At 42.6% G+C, this 22,056-nt stretch overlaps 1 protein-coding gene across 1 annotated transcript in view; it reads left to right on the top strand.

Annotated features, from left to right (window-relative positions):
• Positions 1-22,056, top strand: part of CSMD1 (CUB and Sushi multiple domains 1) — a 2,292,800-nt gene that overhangs the window by 2,131,753 nt on the left and 138,991 nt on the right. Inside the window, exon 50 of the mRNA XM_019488443.2 lies at positions 2,215-2,400. Coding sequence (XP_019343988.2) covers positions 2,215-2,400 — 186 coding nt within the window. The remainder of the gene's footprint in view (positions 1-2,214; positions 2,401-22,056) is intronic.

Raw genomic sequence — 22,056 nt, 5'->3', positions numbered from 1 at the left:
ACAGTAAGCATGTGTACATGCAGATGCACTTGCTTACTGTGCAGCAAACTATGCTACTTCACAGTAAAACATCTCGTTTTACTGTGGATGGAAAAGAAATTAAACTTTGTGAGGTTGAATAAAGTTGTCTGGGGTGGGAGGGTTAAAGAAACAACAAGAGTGTTAATAGGTTGGAAGCTCAAGGAGAATTGTTAATGAAGGATATTGTCTCTTTCAGAGAAGGAGATTGAAGATCTTTCTCAAGCACTTTTATTTGTAGCATTTTTCTCCAAGGTGTGAATAGGGAATAAGGTTAATTCTGCCTGATACTAAGCAATCTGGTGTGGACCAACAAAGCATTAAACTATGTGCTTAACTTTATGTACATGAGTTGTTAGAGTGACTTTAATAGTAATGTTAAGTAAATAAATAAAATTAAGTTAATCAAATTGAATTATAGTAAAAATGGAATGATGCAAGCATGCTAAGAATTCAGGGAAAGTAGGTGAATAGTTTTCATGCAGCACTGATTAGAAGTTTCTAATTGATCAATATTAACTGATTTTTAACCAATTAAACCCAGGTTTCATGTCTTCTGCTGCTGCTTTACTGCAGGGTCCAGGAAGGTTTTTTTGCTGTCTTTCTTGAATGTTTAGCTTACCTTCCTCTTTAAGCATTGAAGAATGGTCATAAATTGAGATGGGCGTTTTGATGCCCTTAGTGGTCCTGAAAAACTTTCAGGTTCTTGGTTTTTCTGCTCATATGCTGCAGGTCAAATAAATCAACAGATTGAGGGTCAAAAAGGAATAGTTGAAATTAAAAAGGAGCCTTTTTTCTTTTCCTGCAGCATGGGGCATGACCCACTTTTGAGACCACTATAGCTACTATTGCAGGTATAAAAGGAATTTGGCATTGCTATTCATCTCTTCTAATCTCTTCCTATGGCACACTATACGTTTTTAGACTTTTGAATTTGTACCAAGGATCTTAGGACCTTGTCAGACCTTATGTGGTAAACCAAACAAATTTTAATCAATTCATTGTTGTTCATTGTTGTTCAGCCTAGTGAAGCAGTTACACAGTAAGGTGAAAAACCTGCTCTGACTATCCCTCATCTATACAACTGTAAGTTGCCACTAGAAGCTTGGTGAGCAGGACTAGGAGCTAGAGGAAGGACAGACTTGCTACTCCTGCTGGCCAGAGTGAGCGCTACAGCCCTGGAGTGCCTAGCAGCTGTGTTGTCTCCTGTTGCCACTCACACCAGCTGCTAGTCCTGGAACAGCTGATGTTAGCAGTGCTGGGAAGGCAGTGCCCCCTTACTCAGACTGGCTCACTCTGCTCCTGATGGGAGCAAGTGATGGTGGGAAGTATCACAGCCACCAGGCATGATGACCCCAGGGGCAAGGTGCTGTGCCTGTCCCCTTTGTGCCCCAGCATCCCTTTTCATCCACAGTGTTCTGTGTGGAGTACTTCAACTTGAGCAGAAAAGCTATGGCGGGTGGCCACAAGTTAATGGAACAGGCCAAAATTAGGCAGATTGGAGATAATCCTGCCCTGGAGTGGTGTAATGTTAAACCAAATAATGAGTGCTTTAAGCCACTCAAAAGTTGTTAACATGCAGCCAGTTCAGAGATTCAGTGCTCCAGAAAATGACTTAACTCTATGTGTAACAAGGCCCTTAGTGTTTTATACAGCTTGCTTGGAGTGCTTTGTGACATGAGAAAGTAAATATCACTGATACCACTGCAGACCCTATATATATATATATATATATATATATATATAATTCTCTGTGCTTGTGCTGCAGGAAACTGTACCATAGTCCCTTCCAGTCTTATGTTCCTATATTTTTACTTCGGGCTCATAATACTGGATACTTGCTGGACAATTACTTTTAGACCAGTAAATAAAATTTGGGCCATATATTTGTTCTGATAATTTAAGCTTTATGCTGCATTTAGGTCATGAAATTGCACTAAATAAGAAACAATTTATGAGAGAGCCTGCTAATACAAAATGCATTTTCTAATTTACTCATGCATTTTTAAGTATCATTGGAAAACGTTAGAATGTTATAAAGGTAATATAAATTGTTTCCACTAGTTACCAATCAAAGGGATACAAGTGCATTGTTATTCATGTGCTGTTTCTGATTATTGAGGGTAAATGTGATTTTTTTTTTTTTAATAATACCAGAACATACCAGATTTTTACTTTTTGTCCCCCCTTTTTCAGCTGTATCCTGTGGTATTCCAGAATCTCCAGGGAATGGTTCAGTTATGGGTAATGAATTCTCTTTGGGCAGTAGAGTGATATATGAATGCAAGGAGGGCTTCAAGCTAGAAACTAGTCAACAAGCAACAGCAGTGTGTCAAGAAGATGAATTATGGAGTAACAAAGGGAGGCCACCTGTCTGTAAACGTAAGTGTGCATATATTTCTCAGGCATATTTCTCTTGAGTTAGCTCTGAGAAGTTTTCTATAGTGAATGTTAGCTTTCTGTACATGGAACTCATTTTTTGGCCATTGTGGGATTAATTTTAATGCAGGAGTGAAACATTCTTTTAAATTAAGAGTAATGCAAAACAGCCTTAAAGATCTCTTAACCAGCTATACAAATATTTCCTCATGTGTGGTCATCTATTGTACTTAGCTCTTTATCACCCTCCATGCTGAATCCCTAGTTGCAGAATGGTGTCTTAGGGACCGCTCTCCCTACACTCTACAAACATGAAAACCTGAGGCTGCTCTAATCATCATAAGTCCAATTTTCAAGATTGTATCAAGATCACAGAACAAAAAGATGATATGAGGCCATTGTTGCATTGCTGAGGTTAATGCTAAACAAAGTTGTGTTCAGCTGAGAATCTCTCCCCTAATTTGGCAATAAAAACTGTGTTCATAGTGTTTTAAGTATACACGAGCCCATCTCTGCCAACAGATAAAAGTATTTTGGACATGCATTCACTGGAAGTAACTGTAGTAGGCATAAGGCAAAGACCTATTATGTTTATTATTTCTTATTTAACTTTTAAAAGAAATCTGATGTAAATACCCAAAAATAATATGCACCTATCATCTCTGTGTTACCATTATTATGCCCAGTCCTTCTCCTGACATCTTTCAATAATTATTGCTTGTCACAATTTATTTCAATATGGATTGTAAATTATTAAAAGCAGGTTCTGTTTCTTAAAATGTTTGTACAGCATCGGACCCAGGGGAGCCCTGATATTGATAGGGACCTGAAATACTATTAATACATTACTGTCTAAGCTATGAATTTAATATGAGCTATAGGCCCCTTTCCATGTTGCAAAAATAACACTGGAAAAATCAAGTAAATTGTTTTTATATACATATAAAAACTCTCATTATTTAAACTGTTTTAAAAATTCTAATTGGTTTGCCCATGTAGGTGGAATATGACTAAAACTTTACTTTGCCTATGAGAGTTGCTTCCTGCTTTCTTAAGGGGAAAAAAATGCTACTTGGACTTCATAGTCTTGAATGTATGCGCTTGATTTACAAATTAACTCAGACATCCACAACTGAACAACATAGCCTTGAAAGACACAGGACTGATTTATTACAGCTCCCCTAATGTACAGGAAACCTTAAGTAATAATGATAGAAGGGTGTCTGAGTAACCAAAATGATGTGATGGCCTGAAAAGATTTTGACTGTAGTTCTGGATTATGGTTTATGAAAATAAAGCAACCAACATGTTGATTTCCACATAAGCCATCAAATGGCATTCTGCCAAGCACATTCAGTTTTGAACTGGACACACAGAGGTGAGAAGCTGCATAAATTATATTGCGTTACTTTGAATCAATAGCTTGCTTTAAAAAAAGCATGAAAATTGACGGTTTTATTGTAGCAGTGCATACAGTTTGAATAAATGTGAATGAGAAAATGGAGGGGTGAAAGTGGACCAAAACAGTTTGACAAATAATTAGAAAGGATTAAGATAAGGAAATGTTTTAGACTGTTTCATGAAAAGATTTGAACACTACTTGTCTCCTTCAGGTGGCCAATCAACAGTTATCTTCTGTGTTTTTCAGCTCTAATAAAATAGATTTTTCTTAGCGACTACATTCTAAGATAACTTTTTTGCCTTTTCAGCTTAGAACTGCCTTGGTTTTTTTACATTGCATAAAATTCTCCAATTTTAGGATAAAATACTTAAAGCTTTTATATCAGGGATACTCAGCCCCTCACTTGTGAGCCAGATTGACCCACAGAGCTGTGACATCTGGCCCACAGGGCTCCCCATGGGTTCAAAACTTTGGCAGTGGGGGAGTGGTGGCAGCATTAATTGCCACTCCCCTACTCCTAAGTTTCCAAAACCATGAAAAGCCCTGTAGGCAAGATAGCATGGCCCTGCTAGATCACATGCATGAATCAGGACTGGGCACAAGGCACGATCAGGGCATGAAGGGCCTTATCTGGGTGGTGCAATCTGGATCTAGGTACATGGGGCCTGATTTGGGTGGTGCAAGGTAGGATCCAGGCTGAGACGCCCAATCTGGGCACAGCAAGGTGGCATCCTGATCCAGGTAGCATGAAGTGGCATCTGGGAATGCAGGGCCCAATTTAGGCAGTGCAGGCATATGGGGTCTGATCTGGACTCCAAACTTGTGGATCTAGCACATGGACTAGCACCACATCACTCATCTAGGCCATAGGACCAAAACGTTGAGCACAACTCATTTAGATTATGATGTCATCCTGAACATAGCTAGACTTTTTCAAAAATATTCTTTTTCTGGTGAATTTTTGGGAATTCGTCTAGGACAATTGTTGCATGTGACCTAGGGCATAATAAATTAATGTTTATCTGTCAGATGATATCACACAAAGAACAGAATATAGAGGTATTTAACCTTGTTTGTCTGAAGTCAGGCTAAAGGTAGGCTAGGGGATGTTGGAGACTAAGTGGTCCAGAGAGGTATGCATTTTCATAGGCAACCATCTACTTTGTCCAGTGCTATGATTAGAAGAGTTTAATTGTACAAATTATGCAGTTTGAAGCAGGTTTAGGGTATGTGTTTGTTCCTTGCATTATGGAAGTCAGGGTGGCTTTGTCTGCACATGCTGTTTTTTCCCTTAGGATAGGGAACAGGGAAGAGACAAAGGGGTTTATCATCAAAACTGGGGTATAAAGCTAAATAGGGCTCATATCTCTCTGACCTCAGTGTCACAGAAGATGTCAAGCTGAAGGCAGGAAAGGGAAGTGGCTGAAGTTCAAAATGCTGTGACTTCCTCAGTTGATGGATGGACTTTGTGGAATCTACACAAACTGTCACAGATTATAGTAGCTTCCAGATTTGGGGAAGATACCTGGGAGCCATAACTGGCTGTTGGTTTTCAGCATCTCTTTCTTTTCCTCTCCCAACTGATGCTGAAAGCAATTTGTGAGTGTGAAACCATCCAACTCTATTCATTCTCTTAGGCTCAGGAGATTATTGCCTTATGTGCAACAGGAAAACTAATAGATTTGATCATTCTACATCAGTTTTTACACAAGTTTTTACACAAGGGTGTAGTAGCATTAACTTTGGAAAAGGTTGTGGTGTACAGCATGATGGACAGCAGATGGACAACATGGAGGTTGAACCTTTGTAGAGACAACTATAGTAGCTAAACTGAGTAATAAAAAATAGTCAATTGTGTGCACTTGAAAAGCATTGGATGAAACTGAAGGAACTGACAAACTTTAAAGGGAGAGCCAAAAAAATTCTTATTGAGAAACTAAAGAGAGTTTGTCACCTTCTCCTGCATGCGTTTTGCATGTGGCATATAGACACACACACACACACACACACACACACACACACACACAAATCCCTCTCCACTGTCTTCTTCAGCAGCCCATTGCAGTCAAGGATGATTGTCTTCCATGACTGGCTAATCTGAGTGGCCAAAGATGGCTGATGAGCAGGTATCCGGGTTTTCAGTTTGCCACAGTAAAACCAAGATTTTATCATTTTAAGGAAAAACCCTGGATTGTCTCATTGTAAGGAGAAAAACATGGAAAATGGTGGGTTTTCCCTAGGAGGGTGGTAGAGTTCCAGCCTGCAAGGGGCTAGGGACAGTAGCAACTCATAGGGGATGCACCCTCTGACTGGCTGCACTCGCCGCTTAGGTGATGGGCGGGGGGGGGGCAGATGGGAGTGCCGGTGCCCCCCTGGCAAGTGCCAGCCAATCACTGCAGTCATTCCCAGAAGTGGCTGCAGCCACTCCTGGAAGTGGTTGCAGTGATTGGGCATAGTGAAATTGGCCATGGGGACACCCCCCTCCGACACGTGCCCCCCACCGACTAAGAGGGTACCAGTCACCCATGGAGCAGGAAGAGGGTGATCATCAGGGAGCACCATGTGCATGTGTACACATGCAAACATACACCAGCAGCCTGGAGAGCAGTTCCCACAGGTAAGCCAGGGTGGGGGGAGGGGGATTGAGACCTCCACAGAGGGGGAGCGAGGGAGTTGGGCTGGAGTTCGGGCTGGGACTGCTGCCCAGCTCAGACAGTGCATGGGACTTGGGGCCCAAGGCCAGAATGGGTGGCCACAGAGCTCAGGTGGGGAATGGGATGGATCCAGGGGGCAGGGTGGGGGGGACTGGCTATGTGCACTACTGAAGTGGGCATGGGAGCATGTGGGGTGAGGGTGGGCTATATGTGTTAGAATGAGAAAAGAAAAAAAAAAAACTAGAGGAAGCAAAATAAACAGCAGACAGTAAGAGAATCAGATGTGAAACTGGCCTGGAAAGTTATCACTAGCAAAGCTCCCTGTGGTAGAGGACTGGCAAGAAAGGCACATTTGGAGCCATGAGCAAACTGTCTGCTGTTGTTTAAAGTACTGTGTTGAGAGAAAAAAAGTTCAATGTATGTACACTTCTTAAAAACAAAATAAATAGCACCAAGGGGGGAAAAATCAGATTCCCAAAATACTGGCTATCAATTAAAGTAAAAATGTAATGTTACTATACGCATGTGTGTATACATATATGTATAGTCTGGGTATGTGTGTTTACACAAAGAGTCTCTTTGCATATAGAGACTCTTTGTGTGTGCATATAAATGTCATATTTTATACACTAATATTATTTATACAGCGTATTTCATCATTACTGAATTAAAATAGCTCAAGATTTCTGAATATAACAATTTCAAAATGTTTCTTTGTCATGACTTCTAATTTTCAAGATTCTGTTCTGATTCAGAACAACCTCTTTTTTTCCTTAAAAAAGTTGGAATTTCCAAGGTTATACATATTTGTGTTTTTTATCAGTTCTGCTTCTAGCCATAGATAGCAAAGTAATCAGGTCCTTTTACAAATATAATTCCTGGGAGGATTAAGCAGGAAGACCTGTGCTATAGCTGCTCTTAACAAACTTAGAAAACATTTGATAGCAGCCTGTAGAGAAAAGCTGACCCCAGCTCTTCTCATTTTCAGCTGTGATTTTCTAGAAGTACACACACTTTCTAATCTTTCTTTTCCTTGTAAATATTTATTATGGTATGATGAGGAGATGATGTTGTTCTCATGTGTGAATCCCAACAGTGGCCTTATTTGTGGATGGAAGGCTTCATAATACCATCTTTTGAGATGTGGTCAAAATTATAACTAATTCTCGGAAGCACTCTACTAGGTATATGCTAGACTCTATAAATACTCTAGTGCAACTACGATACTGCCACTGCGCAAAGCAGTGTTTTTACTCTAGTGCAACTAACACATTACAGTTAAATTCAGGAAATAGAATAATTTTATACAGAATCTAAAAATATTGAAGCTGCTTTACATAAGAAATTTAAATAAAAACATTGTCCTGGTGTGAGAAAGCTTCTGAGTTTATAAGCCTATTTTTCTGACTTCTCTGGAAATCAGAGAAGCAAAATCAAAGCCATTTTTTTTCAGAACCAGTTGCCCATCCACTAAAAAAATATGTTTCTTCAAACTTAACCTGCTTGTAAAGTGCAGAAGAGTCTGAGAAAATCTGAGTAGAATCCTATTTTTGTGGTATCACTGCTGTGAGGATAAATAAACTTACTCTCTAGAGATAGAAGTATCTCAGATGTGGTGAGTAGCAAACAGCACACAAAGGTAAATGGTAAATAAATTAGTTCATTCTACCCCCCAGGTTTACTGAAATGAAGGCTGAAAAAATGCAGGATGTTTTGCATAGTGTCTGTGATAATGTAGTCCCTGAGGCAGATGTTGGAGGTTTGTTTCTTTTCATTTTAATTATTTACTTAAACTAGTTTTGGATCATTGAAATTCTGACTCATGCTGGTTACATAATGAAACAAGCAATGGTCACTGATACTAACATTTTTGATTTACTGTGTGATACAACAATTAACACACATCTATTTAAAAAAAATCCTGAATGACTAATAACTAACTTGCAACAGTTACCTTACATAGTAGAATGACATTGTGTAATACTGTGTGAGGTAGACACAGTAAGTTTTGGATAGATCAAAGAATTGGAACACCTAAATGGAACTTAGGACAATTTAGATGAGCCTCTACAAAGGGGATTCAGAAAACCCCTGCACAAACCTTGCACCAGCAGCACAAAAACAATTAACACCTAATTTAATTTGGTACTTTTTCTATAGCCTGGAGCTTAGCCTGGTGCTTCCCCTTTGTGGGAATGGAAGACATGGGTTTAAACCATACTAGGCTTCTTGGGTCATTACAGTACCTACAAACCTATTATAAAAAAGGAAGTGCAATGCCACCAACACCAAGCAAATCTTAGTTCATAGGATCTTAGAAAAGTAGGGCTGGAAGGAATTCTCCCTGACTAAATCATCCCAGCCATGTGTATGTCCAATTTGCTCTTGAACATGTCCAGGGTTGGATATTCCACAGCCTTTCTAAGTAGCCTTTTCCAATGTTTGACCACTGTCATAGTCAGAAAGTTCCTTCTCTTTCTTTAACTTAAATGTTCTCTACTGCAGCTTGAGGACATTGTTTCTAGTCCTGACCCCTACAGCCAGAGAAAAAGCCCATCTCCAACTTCTCTAAAATCATCATTCATCTATATGAAGTGATGCTCACTAAGCATCAACCACAAAAGTAGCATGTTAGGATACTCAAGGAAACCCATTCCTACCCCAGCCCAGGAACAGAGCTTCTTCATGAGTACAAGGAAGGCGAGGGCCTCCAACGGCACTCTTGTGTGCCTGTACACTAATGCTAGGAGTTTGGGGAATAAACAGCAGGAACTGGTCCTTCTGCTAAACGGAAACTACTATGATCTCATAGGGATCAAAGAGACCTGGTGGGACTCCTCCTGTGACTGGACTATTGGTACAAATGGAGATATCCCAGACAGGAGATACTGTGCCAAAAAAAGGGGCAGGGATGTAGCTCTCTATGTGAAGGAGAGCTACACATCCCTACAAACTGAGATTAGCACACAAGGAGGATGACTGGAGACCTGTTGGGTTAGAATATGAGGGGAACATAGTGAAGGGGATACAATGGTTGGAGTCTTCTACAGACCTCCAAACCAGGAACAAGTACTTGACCAGGAATTCTCCAGGGAACTGGCTGAGATTTCACGTTCTCAGTGCATGGTTGTCATGGGAGACTTGAAATACCTGGACATTGCGTGGGATGAGTGGTTGGCCAAATCCGATCAGTCACAAAGCTTCCTTACATGTGTGGATGAGCTCTATCTGTCCCAAGAAGTTTATGGGCCAACAAGAGGCAAGGAGCTGTTGAACCTGGTACTGGCCAAAGGGGATGATCTAATCAATAAGCTAAGAATCGAAGGGAAGCTCGGTGACAGTGACCACAAGTTGATCACTTTCATTATCCATTGCAAAGCTGGCAAGTCAGCCAGCAATGAAGTCGTCCTTGACTTCAAGAAAGATGACTATCATAAGCTCAGGAGGTTTGTTCTTAAGGCCCTGAGAGACCATGATTTCACAGGAAGGGGAGTTCATGATAAGTGGTTGCTCCTTAAGGAAGCAATCCTAGATGCACAAGGGAAGTCCATCCCAACCTGTAGGAAAGGTGGTAAAAGGGCTCAACAACCCCCTTAGCTCAACAGGAAACTCATGGACCTCCTACATCTAAAAAGAGAGGCGTATAATGGATGGAGGACAGGAAATACCACCAAGGAGGAGTATACTGCACTGGTCCACACCTGCAGGGAGGAAACTAGAAAAACCAAGGCTGCAACTGAACTCCATCAGGCTACATGAATCAAGGACTATAAAAAGTCTTTCTTCAGATATGTGGGGAGTCAAAAGAAAAACAAGGGCAAGCTTGGACCCCTGCTAAACTAGCTGGGGCAGCTAACTACCAACACCCAAGAAAAAGCCAAACTGCTTAATGATTACTTTCCATCAGTTTTTCATCAGCCCAAAGGGACCACCCTGCCTAACATGATGCTGGATGACTGGGGTGATGATGAATATATGCCCACCATTGCCATGGATCTTATGTAGGAGCATCTTGAGAGGCTTAACCCCCAGAAATGAGCTGGTCTGGATAGATTGCACCCAAGAGTGCTAAAGGAACTGGATGACATCATAGTGCAGCCACTGGCAAGGATATTTGATAACTCATGGTGCTCAGGTGAAGTACCTGAAGATTGTTAAGAGGGCTAATGTGGTGCCCATCTTCAAGAAAGGGAGGAAAGAAGACCCAAGAAACTACAGGCCAATCAGTTTGACCTCAATCCCTGGAAAGATGTTGGAAAAAATTATCAAAGAAACCATTCTTGACAGGCTAACAGAAGGCAACATTCTGAGGGATAGCCAGCACGGGTTTGTTGTGGGCAGGTCTTGCCTGACCAACCTCATTGTCTTCTATGACCAGGAAATACATCACCTGCACAAGGGAGAAGAGGTTGATATATATTTAGATTTCAGAAAAGCCTTTGACCTGATGTCCCATGATGTCCTCATGGAAAAAGTGGGCAACTGCAGCATCGACTACTCCACAGTCCGATGGCTGGGGAACTGGCTCTGAAGTCAGACCCAGAGAGTAGTAGTTGATGGAACCAAATCCACATGGCACTCAATGACTAGTGGTGTCCCCCAAGGCTCCATTCTCAGACCTGTATTCTTTAATGTCTTCACTGGTGTCACTAAGCAGACTGGTGAAGTTCATTTATGACACCAAATTTTGGGGAAGAGTCTCCACACTTGAGGATAGGCTGGTGATTCAGACCAACCTCGATAGGCTTGCTAGGTGGGTGGATGAAAACCTGGTGGCATTCAATATGGCGAAATGCAAGATGCTCCACCTCGGGAATAAAATCCCACATCACACTTACAGGCTCAGCAATGCTACATTTGCTAGCACCATGACCAAAAGAGACTTGGGGGTCATGATTGACCACAAGATGAATATGAGCCACCAGTGCAATACCACATCTGGCAAAGCAAACAAAACTCTGGCTTGCAGCTACTGATGCGTCTCAAGCAAGACCCAGGATGTCATCCTCCTGCTGTACTCGGCCTTGGTGAGGCCGCAGCTGGAGTACTGCATCCAAATCTGGGCTCCACAATTTAGGAAGGCCACGGAGAAGCTTGAAAGAGTCCAGAGGAAAGCCACATGGATGTTCAGAGGGGAAGAGAACAGGCCTTATGAAAAGAGGCTGCAAGCTATGGGATTCTTCAGCCTGAAGAAGCGTAGGCTTAGGGGTGACTTGGTGGCAGCCTATAAGTACAAAAGGGGTCTGCATCAGGATCTGGGGGAACACCTGTTCACCAGAGCACCCCAGGGTGTGACAAGGTCCAACAGTCACAAACTCCTGCAAGACTGTTTTAGCCTGGACATAAGGAAAAACTTCTTTCGCTTTCCTGTCTGAGCCCTGAGGCCTGGAACAAACTCCCCCCAGAGGTGGTGCAAGCACCTACTCTGGACATTTTCAAGAAACACTTGGATGTTTATCTTGCTGGAATCCTTTGACCTAAGCTGATTTCCTGCCCCTTGGGCAGGGGGCTGGACCTAATGATTTTACAAGGTCCCTTCCAACACTGTCTATGAAATCTATGAAAATCTATATGAAGACTCTCACCAGACTTCCCCTCAGTCTTGTCTTCTACAGATTAAATATTGCTAGTTGTTTCAGCCTTTCCTTGTAAATTTTGTCGCACAGGTCCCTAATAATTTTTGTCACTTTCTGCTGAACTCTTCCCAGTTTGTCCTCATCCTTCTTGAAGTGTGGAGTCCAGAACTGGACATAGTACTCCAGGTGAGGCCTCACCAGTGGCAAACAGAGAAGAAAAATCACTTTGATCTGCAGCAGAAACTCTCATTAGTACAACCAAGTATGCTGTTGGCCTTTTTTGCAACAAGAGCACACTGTTGACTCATATTTGGCTTCTGACTTGCTGTAACCCTCAGGTCCTTTTCTGTAGTACTGAAGTCCAGTCAATTATTCACCAGTCTATTATGTTCATGCAATTAGTGTGTCCCAAGTGAAAGACTTTGCATTTGCACTTGTTGAATGTCAGTTGATTGATTCAAGACTGTTTCTCCAGTCTATCCAGGTAATTCTGGAGCCTATCCCTGACCTTAGAAGTGCCTTTCACTTTATCCAATTTGCTATCATCCAAAAATTGACTAAGTGTACAATTAATCAAATCAGTCCAGAGGCCACTGCAACTGTTGGAGCACCTTAGATGCTGTACATCATTGGTGATTCTTCAGGCAAAGTGACTTGGTGACTCCCATCTCCTCTCCAGGTATGGATAGCCATTGGTTCATAGGGAGCTCATCTGTATTTTAATGTGTCTTGTTTTAACCTATCTTTTGATGGGACCTGCTGGTGTCCACACAACTTCCTCACTCAGGCTACCCCAGATGGGGGTGCCAGTTTAGTTCTTGGCAACCTGACCATTGAACAGGTTGTACTGGTTTACATGGTACCAGACATAACTGCAAGAGAGCAGCATGAGGGCAGTGCAGGTGGGGTTGACCACCGGCTATCCAGAGGTCTCTGACCTTTTCACTTTCATGTCACTGATAGCATTTGGCTTTCACACACATAGAAGGGATTGGCCACATAAGTCTGCCTGCAGTTGGGGCAGAGATCTTTCATTTTTTAATGAAAACTCTGAACACACACATTCACTGAACTGTCATTAGGAGCCTTTAGCTTTCATTTTCTTATGACTTGGAATAAAATTAACTAGAAATATGTCATTCTTTATTAACTTTAATCAGCTCAACTTTAAATTGCATCTGTCTCATGAAAATACAAATGCTGATTCTTGCTGTGACAAGCTGAGAAAGAAAGTATTAAGTGATATGATACCGCATTACTTTGAATGATATAATTTCTTCTACCCTTATACTGAGTTTTTAGGAAACATAATCTTTATATTCTATTTTGTTTGTTACCTATTATGGAAATTATTTCTGATACTTCTCCATAGTATCTAAGTGCCTCACGGTCTTTAACATGTTTACCCATGCAATACCCCTGCTTAGTATGAAAGTGTTCTTATCCTTGTTTTATGGATCGTGATTTGACACTTAGATAATCTGAGGGCTTAGGTTTTAAAGGACACTTTTATATATGCTCCAAAGTGTTCTGATTAGAATGCATTGGAGCAGACTTGATACCTCAAGGATCAAAATCCTCCAAGGACTTATGCGAGCATGTTTAGTTTGAGGATCCCAGTCAAACTTGGGCATGAGACAGAGGGTGCAGACAGAAGTGCAGCTCCCTGCTATGACTGAGAACACTTTGCATGAACTGTTCTGAGTTGCAACAATCCCCCAGAACAAACAGAAGTTCACTGTTGGTTTCAGGGGGGAGGAGAATCTACCTGCTGGATGGGAGCCCGCAGCAGGTTTCCCCTAGCAGCGGCCTTTCTCCCTGCGAGGCTGCAAAGTATTCAGAATGGGACACAATAGGGTCAGCGGCCAGAACTTCCAGCCCAAACAAACAAAGACGGATCCAACCTGCTGGGTGGGGGGCCAGGTCAAACTCAAAATGCTGCACCCACATACTGTCTGCCTGTGTCTCATATGCCCCTGGGTATATGTGTACCACAGGTTAAGAAACACTAACCTGGAGTGTCAATATTTAAAGTTATGTCACTGCAAATGACTTACCCAAGGGGATGATAGGAGGAAGCCCTTTGCAGAGCACATAATTTCATCCTGGTCTTCTGAGTCATAAGCTAAACCCTAACAACTAAATCATTCTTTCACTCTTTTTGATAACTAATATCTCTACTGACTCTTAAACAGTTTTGCTTCAGGGTACTTATAGTCCGTGATAGCTTTCCACCAGCTCAGTGTATTTTAACAAGTAATCACCACTGGTGCAGGCTCCCCAGGTTTTCTCTTATTATGAAATCAGAAGCTCATAAAAAGTGAAAATACCTTTGAAAACATGCTACTGTGTTACTTAATGAAGTCTCAGGTATGGAAATTGCAGGCAGTGGAAAGGATAATTATACAGGCTTGACAGTTGAGTTTACTTTTCAAAACAAAAAGAAAAATGGTAATATTAAGCACTGATTAGAGATATTGCATAGTGATGATATTTTATGAACTCTTAATAGATCTGTCTGGATTTATTTATTTGTTGTTCTGTTTTACTGAAACATGGCAGTTCTAAGTTTGATGAGTTAGTGTAAAGAAATCACCCCAACCTTCCAATGACAGGTAAATTTACTAAAATAAATCACATTTTCAAAATGAAGAGCAATTAGATTAACACTTGGTTTACAATAATTATAAAGAACGGTTTTCTGACAAAGAAATTAGAGGTTTACAATCCAACAGAACAGTTAGTAGAATTACTTAAAGTTCACTTCAAAATTTTATTTATATATCTCTTTTTCTTTAGTTTTCACAATTCCAAAATTAGATGTTCTACAGCTTTTTATTCTTTATTTGGATGATATATTTGCTATAGTAGATCTATATTCCATATTCATGTTGAAACATTTACTAGTTTAGTATGTTACATTCCTTAACACAAAATATTGGCCCCTTGTACTCAAACAGACTTAATACAGCCATTGAAAGGAAGCACTTATTGCTTCATAGGATTGATCTCATTATTGATTCCATTGTGTTTCCTTAGCTGTCAAAATGGTCATCTAAAATTTATTTCAACAATCAGTTTATGTTGCTCTAATGTGCAATTATGCTGAAGCTGATTAATGTGTTTCACAAATACAATATTCATACAAATATAATTGGGCTGTAGACTCACTTATATACAGTTATTACACTCCCTTTCCTGAACCTCATTTCCTTATCTTTACTCTACTTAAGTGTAGGCCAGTGTTATGTCCTTCTAGGGCTTTCCAAGTAGCATCTGCAAGGTCAAACTAAGTGTCATTGCATTTAAGACCTGACTGCAATCTTATTAAAAGCTCTTGGTCCCTGTCACAGAGAGAGATTATCTCAGAAGAATATGGTATAGAAATAGTCACATTTAATAAACTATCATATTTTCTACTATACAAAATACTATAGAATATAATATGTATCTTGTTTTTAAAGGCAGAATGAATTTTAAAATGATTTTTCCAAAGTTATGGCCACATAAAACAGAGACAGAGTCTAATCTTCAGCAGACTTACCCTCCCTTTCTTGCTTAACTAAAGATTAACCCATAGCTGCTATTGAAGATTTGTTTCCATGGGTAGATCTATGATTTTAGAAAGAACTAAAGAGTCTCAAAGGGTGTGAAATAGGAGGACAAAAACCAGGAGCAGTAAGGAGACAGAAAAATTGCCCTAAGAAAGGTTATCTTGATTAGTGAAACATCAAGACCATTAAAAAGGAGAGACAATCAGGAATGACTGTGGAGTGAAGAACAACGAGCCATTAAGTCAATTGAGTCCTTCACCTGCCTGAATACAACAGATGCTGTACTGTGAAGCAGAAATCAAAGCAGATTCTGCACTTAATATAATCACCCCAATGTGCTGATTTTGGCAGGGGAGATGTATATTGTATGTGAGAAAAAGTGGTATTCAGATGTATTCTTTAAATACTTTTTATATAGGCTCTGGATGGCAAGACTAGCCCTGAATAACTTTCATTAAGAGTGCGCATCTACATGTGCATTTACTCCAGCCTAGATTGACTGTGCAATAAGATACTGTGCAGTAAGTAATTTTGATTAGGTGTCTATATGTGCAGAGAGTAGGCAGTAAATTGCAGCCTCTTCCTGTCCTCAGGAGCAGCGTGGGAAGTGCAGAGGCAGCATGTCACAGCTTTGTCTGTGCCCACCCTGCCTCCCTGTGCTGTGGCTGTCCTAGCCCCAGGCCGTGGCAGCAACAAGTACCATTCCGGGATCCTACTGGCTGCTGCAATCACCTTGTGGACTCACTGGGCTGACTGGCAACTGACATTTGCTCTGCCCAGCTCCCCCACACCCAACCACCTTCTGCCTACCTCCCAGTGCCCTCCCAGGATCACTGCACACCTGCCAGCACCAGGGATGCCAATGAGGGGCTCCATGAGGCCATCACCAAGGCTGCTGTTGCCTTCTTGGGCCTCCAGCCCTGCTGCTTCTGGGCCCACCAGTCCAGCCAGCAATGGTGGCAGCACCTTGTCCAGCAGAAGTGGAACAACAAGCAGTGTGGATGCCTTCAAGCTCACCTGGGCCACCCTTGGGAACCTGCTCAACCAGCTCTAGCCCCATCTGGAGCACTAGGACACTGGCACATGCCAGGCCCTTCCTTCCAACTTCCATCTGGTCTTGGTGTTGCTTAAGCTGGCCATGCCTACCTGCCTCCTGTATGTGGGCCACCTGTTTGGTGTGGGCAAGGCCACTGCCAGGGAGGCCACCCTGGAGGTAAGCAGCACCCTCCAGGATATTCTGGAAGACATTGCCTTCTGTGTCCGTGATCCTGAGATGATGGTCCAGGGTTCTCTGCACTGGGGTTCCTGCAGTGCATCAGGGCCCTGGACAAGACCCACATACCAGTCACCTGCCCACCCTACAGAGACCACTCTTATTATAGCCACAGGGGACTCCACTCCATGGTCCTGCAGGCTGTCATGGACCACTGGAGCATGTTCATGCACATGAGCTCTGGCTGGGCAGGCAGTGCACATGACATCCATGTCTTCAGGAACTCCAGCATGGCAGGACTCATGGAGAACAGGCACTTCATGCTAGGGCTGCTGGACCTGCAGCTGGGCACCATGGCCATTTCACCCCTGCTCATCAGGGGCGCTGCCTACCTGGCTCATGAGGCCCTACACCAGCCACCTGGACCCCCACCAGGTCCACTTTAACCAGCATCTGGGCTGGACCCATGCCCTGGTCAAATGTGCCTTTGGTTGCCTCAAGGGCTGCTGATGCTCCCTCACTTCCTGCTTCAAGGTGGCCAAGGAAAACTTCCCCAGGTCATTGTCACAACCTGTGTGCTGTATAACATCTGCAAGGCTTGGGGAGCGCTGTTCCATGAGGTCTGAACAGAGGAGGCATGGAACACCAAAGAGGCCTGACAGTGGGAGCACCAACTGCAGCAGCAATGGTGAATCCTTCCCACAGAGGCCCCAGGAGAGTTGTGCACCCACCAGCGGGGGCCAGGACACAGTGTGCGGGAGGCTCTAGTGGACCACCTTCTGCAGCACTCCCCATTCTAGTCCTTCTGTCCACTGCCTACAGACCCCCTATACTCTGCCCACCCCCAGCACCACTTTCATGCCAGACACATGTCCAAAGAACTCTTTATTCCTCTCACAGCACACATCCCTCTATCCCTCTATTCCTCCCTCCTCAACAGAGTCCCCTCCCCTCTCCCCAACAAATAGAGCCCCTCCACCACCCTCTCTACTCACCGACAATAGAAAACCCTCTTGCCAGTGTGAAAACTATTTCCAAAATCTGTGTTTTGATGTCCCAGAGTGGAGAGGGGATGAGATGGAGATACATAGGGGGCAGAGCCCAGGGGCAGGCAGCCAGCACCCAGATTCAAGCAGTTCCCCTGTGGGTACACACAGCATGGTGCATGCAGCAGGCAGAAGGCTTGCCAAGGGGTGACAGTGCCCAGTGCTCCTCTGGGGCAGGCAGCTTCCCCCACCAGCTGGCAGAATCCAGGCCCAACACAGGGGCAGTGGGTGGTCTGCTGCAGGGTAGTGGGTGACTTTCAGGGATCCTGTGGGGCTAGAGATGGGGGCTGGGCAGTGACAGGCATACACAAGACCACCATGCTCAGGATGGTATCCAGGGTCTGACGGTCATCTTCCGGGCCTCCATGGCCCTATTTTGGTCCTACACGACCTGGAGCTGCTCTTGCTCCAGGGCCAGTATGTCAGCCTGGAATGCCTCCTTTCAGGCAATGTCCTCCACCTGCCACCTCTCCTGATGGGCCAGGTCCTTTTCCTACCACATCTTTTCCCAGACCAAGTCATCCTTCTGGCAGGTCCAATCAGTCTCCTCCCATTCCTTGGCCACCACCAACTGCTGGAGGAGGAAGGTCTCATCCCGCATGCACTGCTGAAGCAGCTGGCACATGGATCCAGACCCCACTCTCCCTGCCCCCCCATAGGGCTACCACTCTGCTGTGCTGCCACCCAGCCCATGGGGGGTACGGGACTCCCAGACAACTGGGATGAGGAGATGGCTGTGCCTCCACCCTCCCTTCATGGGGCCTCTCTGGGGAGGTGCCCTGGGGCCAGCCCCCACCACACCTCCACTGTGCCCCAAGCATGCCCCTGCTGTTTGCCCTGGTTGGTGCCCTGGGTGGTGGTGATGAGCTGTGATGACGGGTGCCCAACCACTACACCCTGCTGCTGCTGGTCCTCCTGGTGCCCCAAGTGCACCTGAACTCCTGGTTTGGGACTCTAATCTATAATGGCATGGGAGGCAAGCTTAGGCTGCCCTGCAACCTTCACTGTCACCAGGAGGGCAACCTGTGGCAGCACTACATGTTCCTGCTCCCCGCTGCAGGGACACGCAAGGAACTGGCATCTGAATGGCACAGGCTATGCCCCACAGCTGCTGCAGGCAAAGGGCATTCAGTTGCAGGTGAGAAGAAGGCAGGTGGCCTTTGCCCTACTGCCCAAAGCAGCCTGCAGGCAGCCCAGTCTGGCCAGGGGCTGCAGGAGCCTGCAGCAACTCTTGTGCACCCACCTCCCAGACAGCAGTGCTCTAGCAGCTGCAAGGCTATGCAGGGCTATACAGAAACAAAGGGCTTCAGGAAGGCAATCACAGCTCAGCTGTGGCCTGCTAAGGGGGACACACAGGGCCTACAGTGCCCTCAGGCTGCCTGTGATCTGTGCCCCAGAGCACAAAAAGGCTGCAGGTTTATAGCCTGCAGGCAAGGGTTGCCAGTTCAGCAGCCCAGCCCTGGAGCAGGAAAGGCTCCCAGCCAGGAGCCCTGGGGCTGCCCTCAGACTGCCCTGCTAGTGGCTGGGCAGACTCAGCAGCAAATTTGCTGCTGGGTTGCATCTACATGTGCATTAATGTCCCATTACTACTTGTGCTTAAATTTGCTACCTGCATTTGTGGATAGCAAATTTAATCACAATTAAGGATTTTTACTGTGCAGTAAGTGCACCTGTGTGTAGACACACAATGTCTTGTGTAGATGTGCCCACTTAGTAAAATCCTTATGCCACTGAAATCAATGCAAAATTTATATTGGCCAAGATTTCATGTTCGGTTTCTCTCTCCTAAGTCAACAGTGGATATTCATGGAAAAAAATACCATTTTTCACATCTTCAAAACTAACTTTTCATCAGGATGTTTGAACTTATTTTGGGCTAGCATACGCATGTTATATACAGTATTCCCTGGCAGTTATTCTCTAGATAACTTGCAAGTTGGCAAAAAAAGAAACTTAAAAACAAAAATAAAAAATACCTTTAGTTTATGAATTATTTCAGAGCTCAGGCACCTTTACAGTCTCATTCTTCCATTTTTGTAGTCTGGTGAAAGCATGCCTCTGTCCAATACATAGCTAATGTTTAGTGATATCATAACAAAAACATTGGCCATTTATTATTTTCTATGGTCCCTTCTTCTTAGGCCATCATGTTTTTGCTATATATTACTTTGGGCCACATATGGGTTTTATAAAGCCTTATAATAACTGAACTCTGCCTCTTCTTTTCCTTAGTAATTTGAAAGTTTGCTAATAACTGAATCAAACTTTCAACACATGTAGCCCACATAAGCAATAAACACATTCCTCCCAGTTCTGCTTCTTAGTTCATCAGATATGCAGAAGTGGAACATACCTTAGCTTTACTATGGGCTTTAGTAATGGATAAAGTCTGAATAACACTTATGTAGGTTTTGTATGTCTTGAATAACAAGTTTACAGATCTTAAATCCCAGGCTTGATGGCAACCACATCTCCCTTCCTTTTTGTCTTCTGTTCTTCGGCTGACATCTGCATGGCAGATTCTATATATAAATAACTCCCACCTAGTGCTTTGATTAGTTGTACCCTTAAAGTGAACATGTGAAAGGTGATTTACACAATGAATTTAAACTGTCACTAGCTACCATTCTTCTTGTTCTTTGTCACTTGCAGCTCTCCCTATCTGTCTCTTCCACACGTGCAGAAACAGAAAAAAATGCAGAAAACTGTTTGGTGGCTACAGAACCAAATTGATATGGGGGTGCAGGGACATAATGCTAGCATATCCATACATCCAATTTTGTTCCTCTTTCAGATTAGATATATGCATTAGCTTTCTGTTTCTTCTGTGACTTAACATGTAAGAATCTAGATTTTCAAACTATCCAAAGTGTTTTTTTCTTTCCCATCTTGTATTTGTAGGTGTACTTTCAAAACTGTTTGAGACTTGGGAAAGAACAGACGAATAAACCCTTTTTGTCCAATTTCAAAATATATTATTTTCCTAGTCCAAATGGTTTTTAGGACTGTCTTCTGACATCTCCTTGTCTAAAGATAACATACAAGAACTTTCTGACATATTATAAAATTTTGGGGGGAACTACTATATTAAGTTTCTTTGAGGTCATAACCCAGGGGTTTGGTGTATATGTGCACTTGTGTGTTTTATACAACATTGATACCTTTCTCCATATCAAAATGATGATATATACCTTAAGCCCTTTTCTCGGCAGCAAATAAACCTTATATTATGAAATATATTGACAGCACCAAAACCTACTCCAGCCTTGAGCCAATTAGTCTTTACTTTTCTTATAAATACTCTAGAAAAATATCTATTATAGCCTCTCTTTAAAAATGGAAAGAAATGGAAAGTGAAATTTTCCCCTTTGCATCAATAGTAGAAAATCAAGTGCACTACTAGACATGATAACTACAAGATACTGACATTTTAAATTAATGTAAGATCCAACATGAATCAATGAGAAATATAATATTGCATTGTCTTCTAAAACACAGACAAGTTTGCTATGAGGAATAAATTGTTCCAGCTTTAGCAATTTATCATGAAAAAAATCAATTAAAAATATACTATAATGACTGGAAATAAATATGCTATTCCTTTTTAAAAAAAAATAAAAAACAGTAAAATAATTTGTTTTAAAACTGGTAAATCCCTGCTATCTGTCTTTAATATTGTATGAATAAATTGCAATGCCTTCTTTCACTATTACATTGGGGCATTTTATTGGTTGTCCATGAAATCAAATAGATAGGCTAGGAATCATTTTGTTCCATTATAATGTTTAAACATCAAATGCTTCCATTAGCACCTTATTTACTCAAATGTAAAATGACCCTGAATTTCAGACACGCCCGCCCCCCCAGTCAATAATTAGATTTTATATAAGGAAAATGTATAAATTTGTCCTACATTTTCAGGTATAGAATCTAATTATCACAGGTTTGTCTTGAATTTGTCCCCCTCCAACTTTTACAGCAGGGAAAATAGTAGATGGAGGGAGGGGGGAAGTGCCCCCCTGCTCTCTGCTCCCCTGACTTCTTCTCTCTACAATTTCTTCACCCTTACTCTCAGACCCTGCTTGGGATATGTTCTCTCCCTGAGCATGTGGAAGAAAGAAGCAAATCTGAAACACAAGGGACCAAAAACCGCTGATTGGAAGTAAAACATACCAACAGTAATTTGGATATAGACATATTACTATGGGTACCTA

Source organism: Alligator mississippiensis, chromosome 1 (assembly GCF_030867095.1).
Source record: "Alligator mississippiensis isolate rAllMis1 chromosome 1, rAllMis1, whole genome shotgun sequence".
NCBI lineage: Eukaryota > Metazoa > Chordata > Crocodylia > Alligatoridae > Alligator > Alligator mississippiensis.
This window is presented reverse-complemented; position numbering and strand designations above follow the sequence as displayed.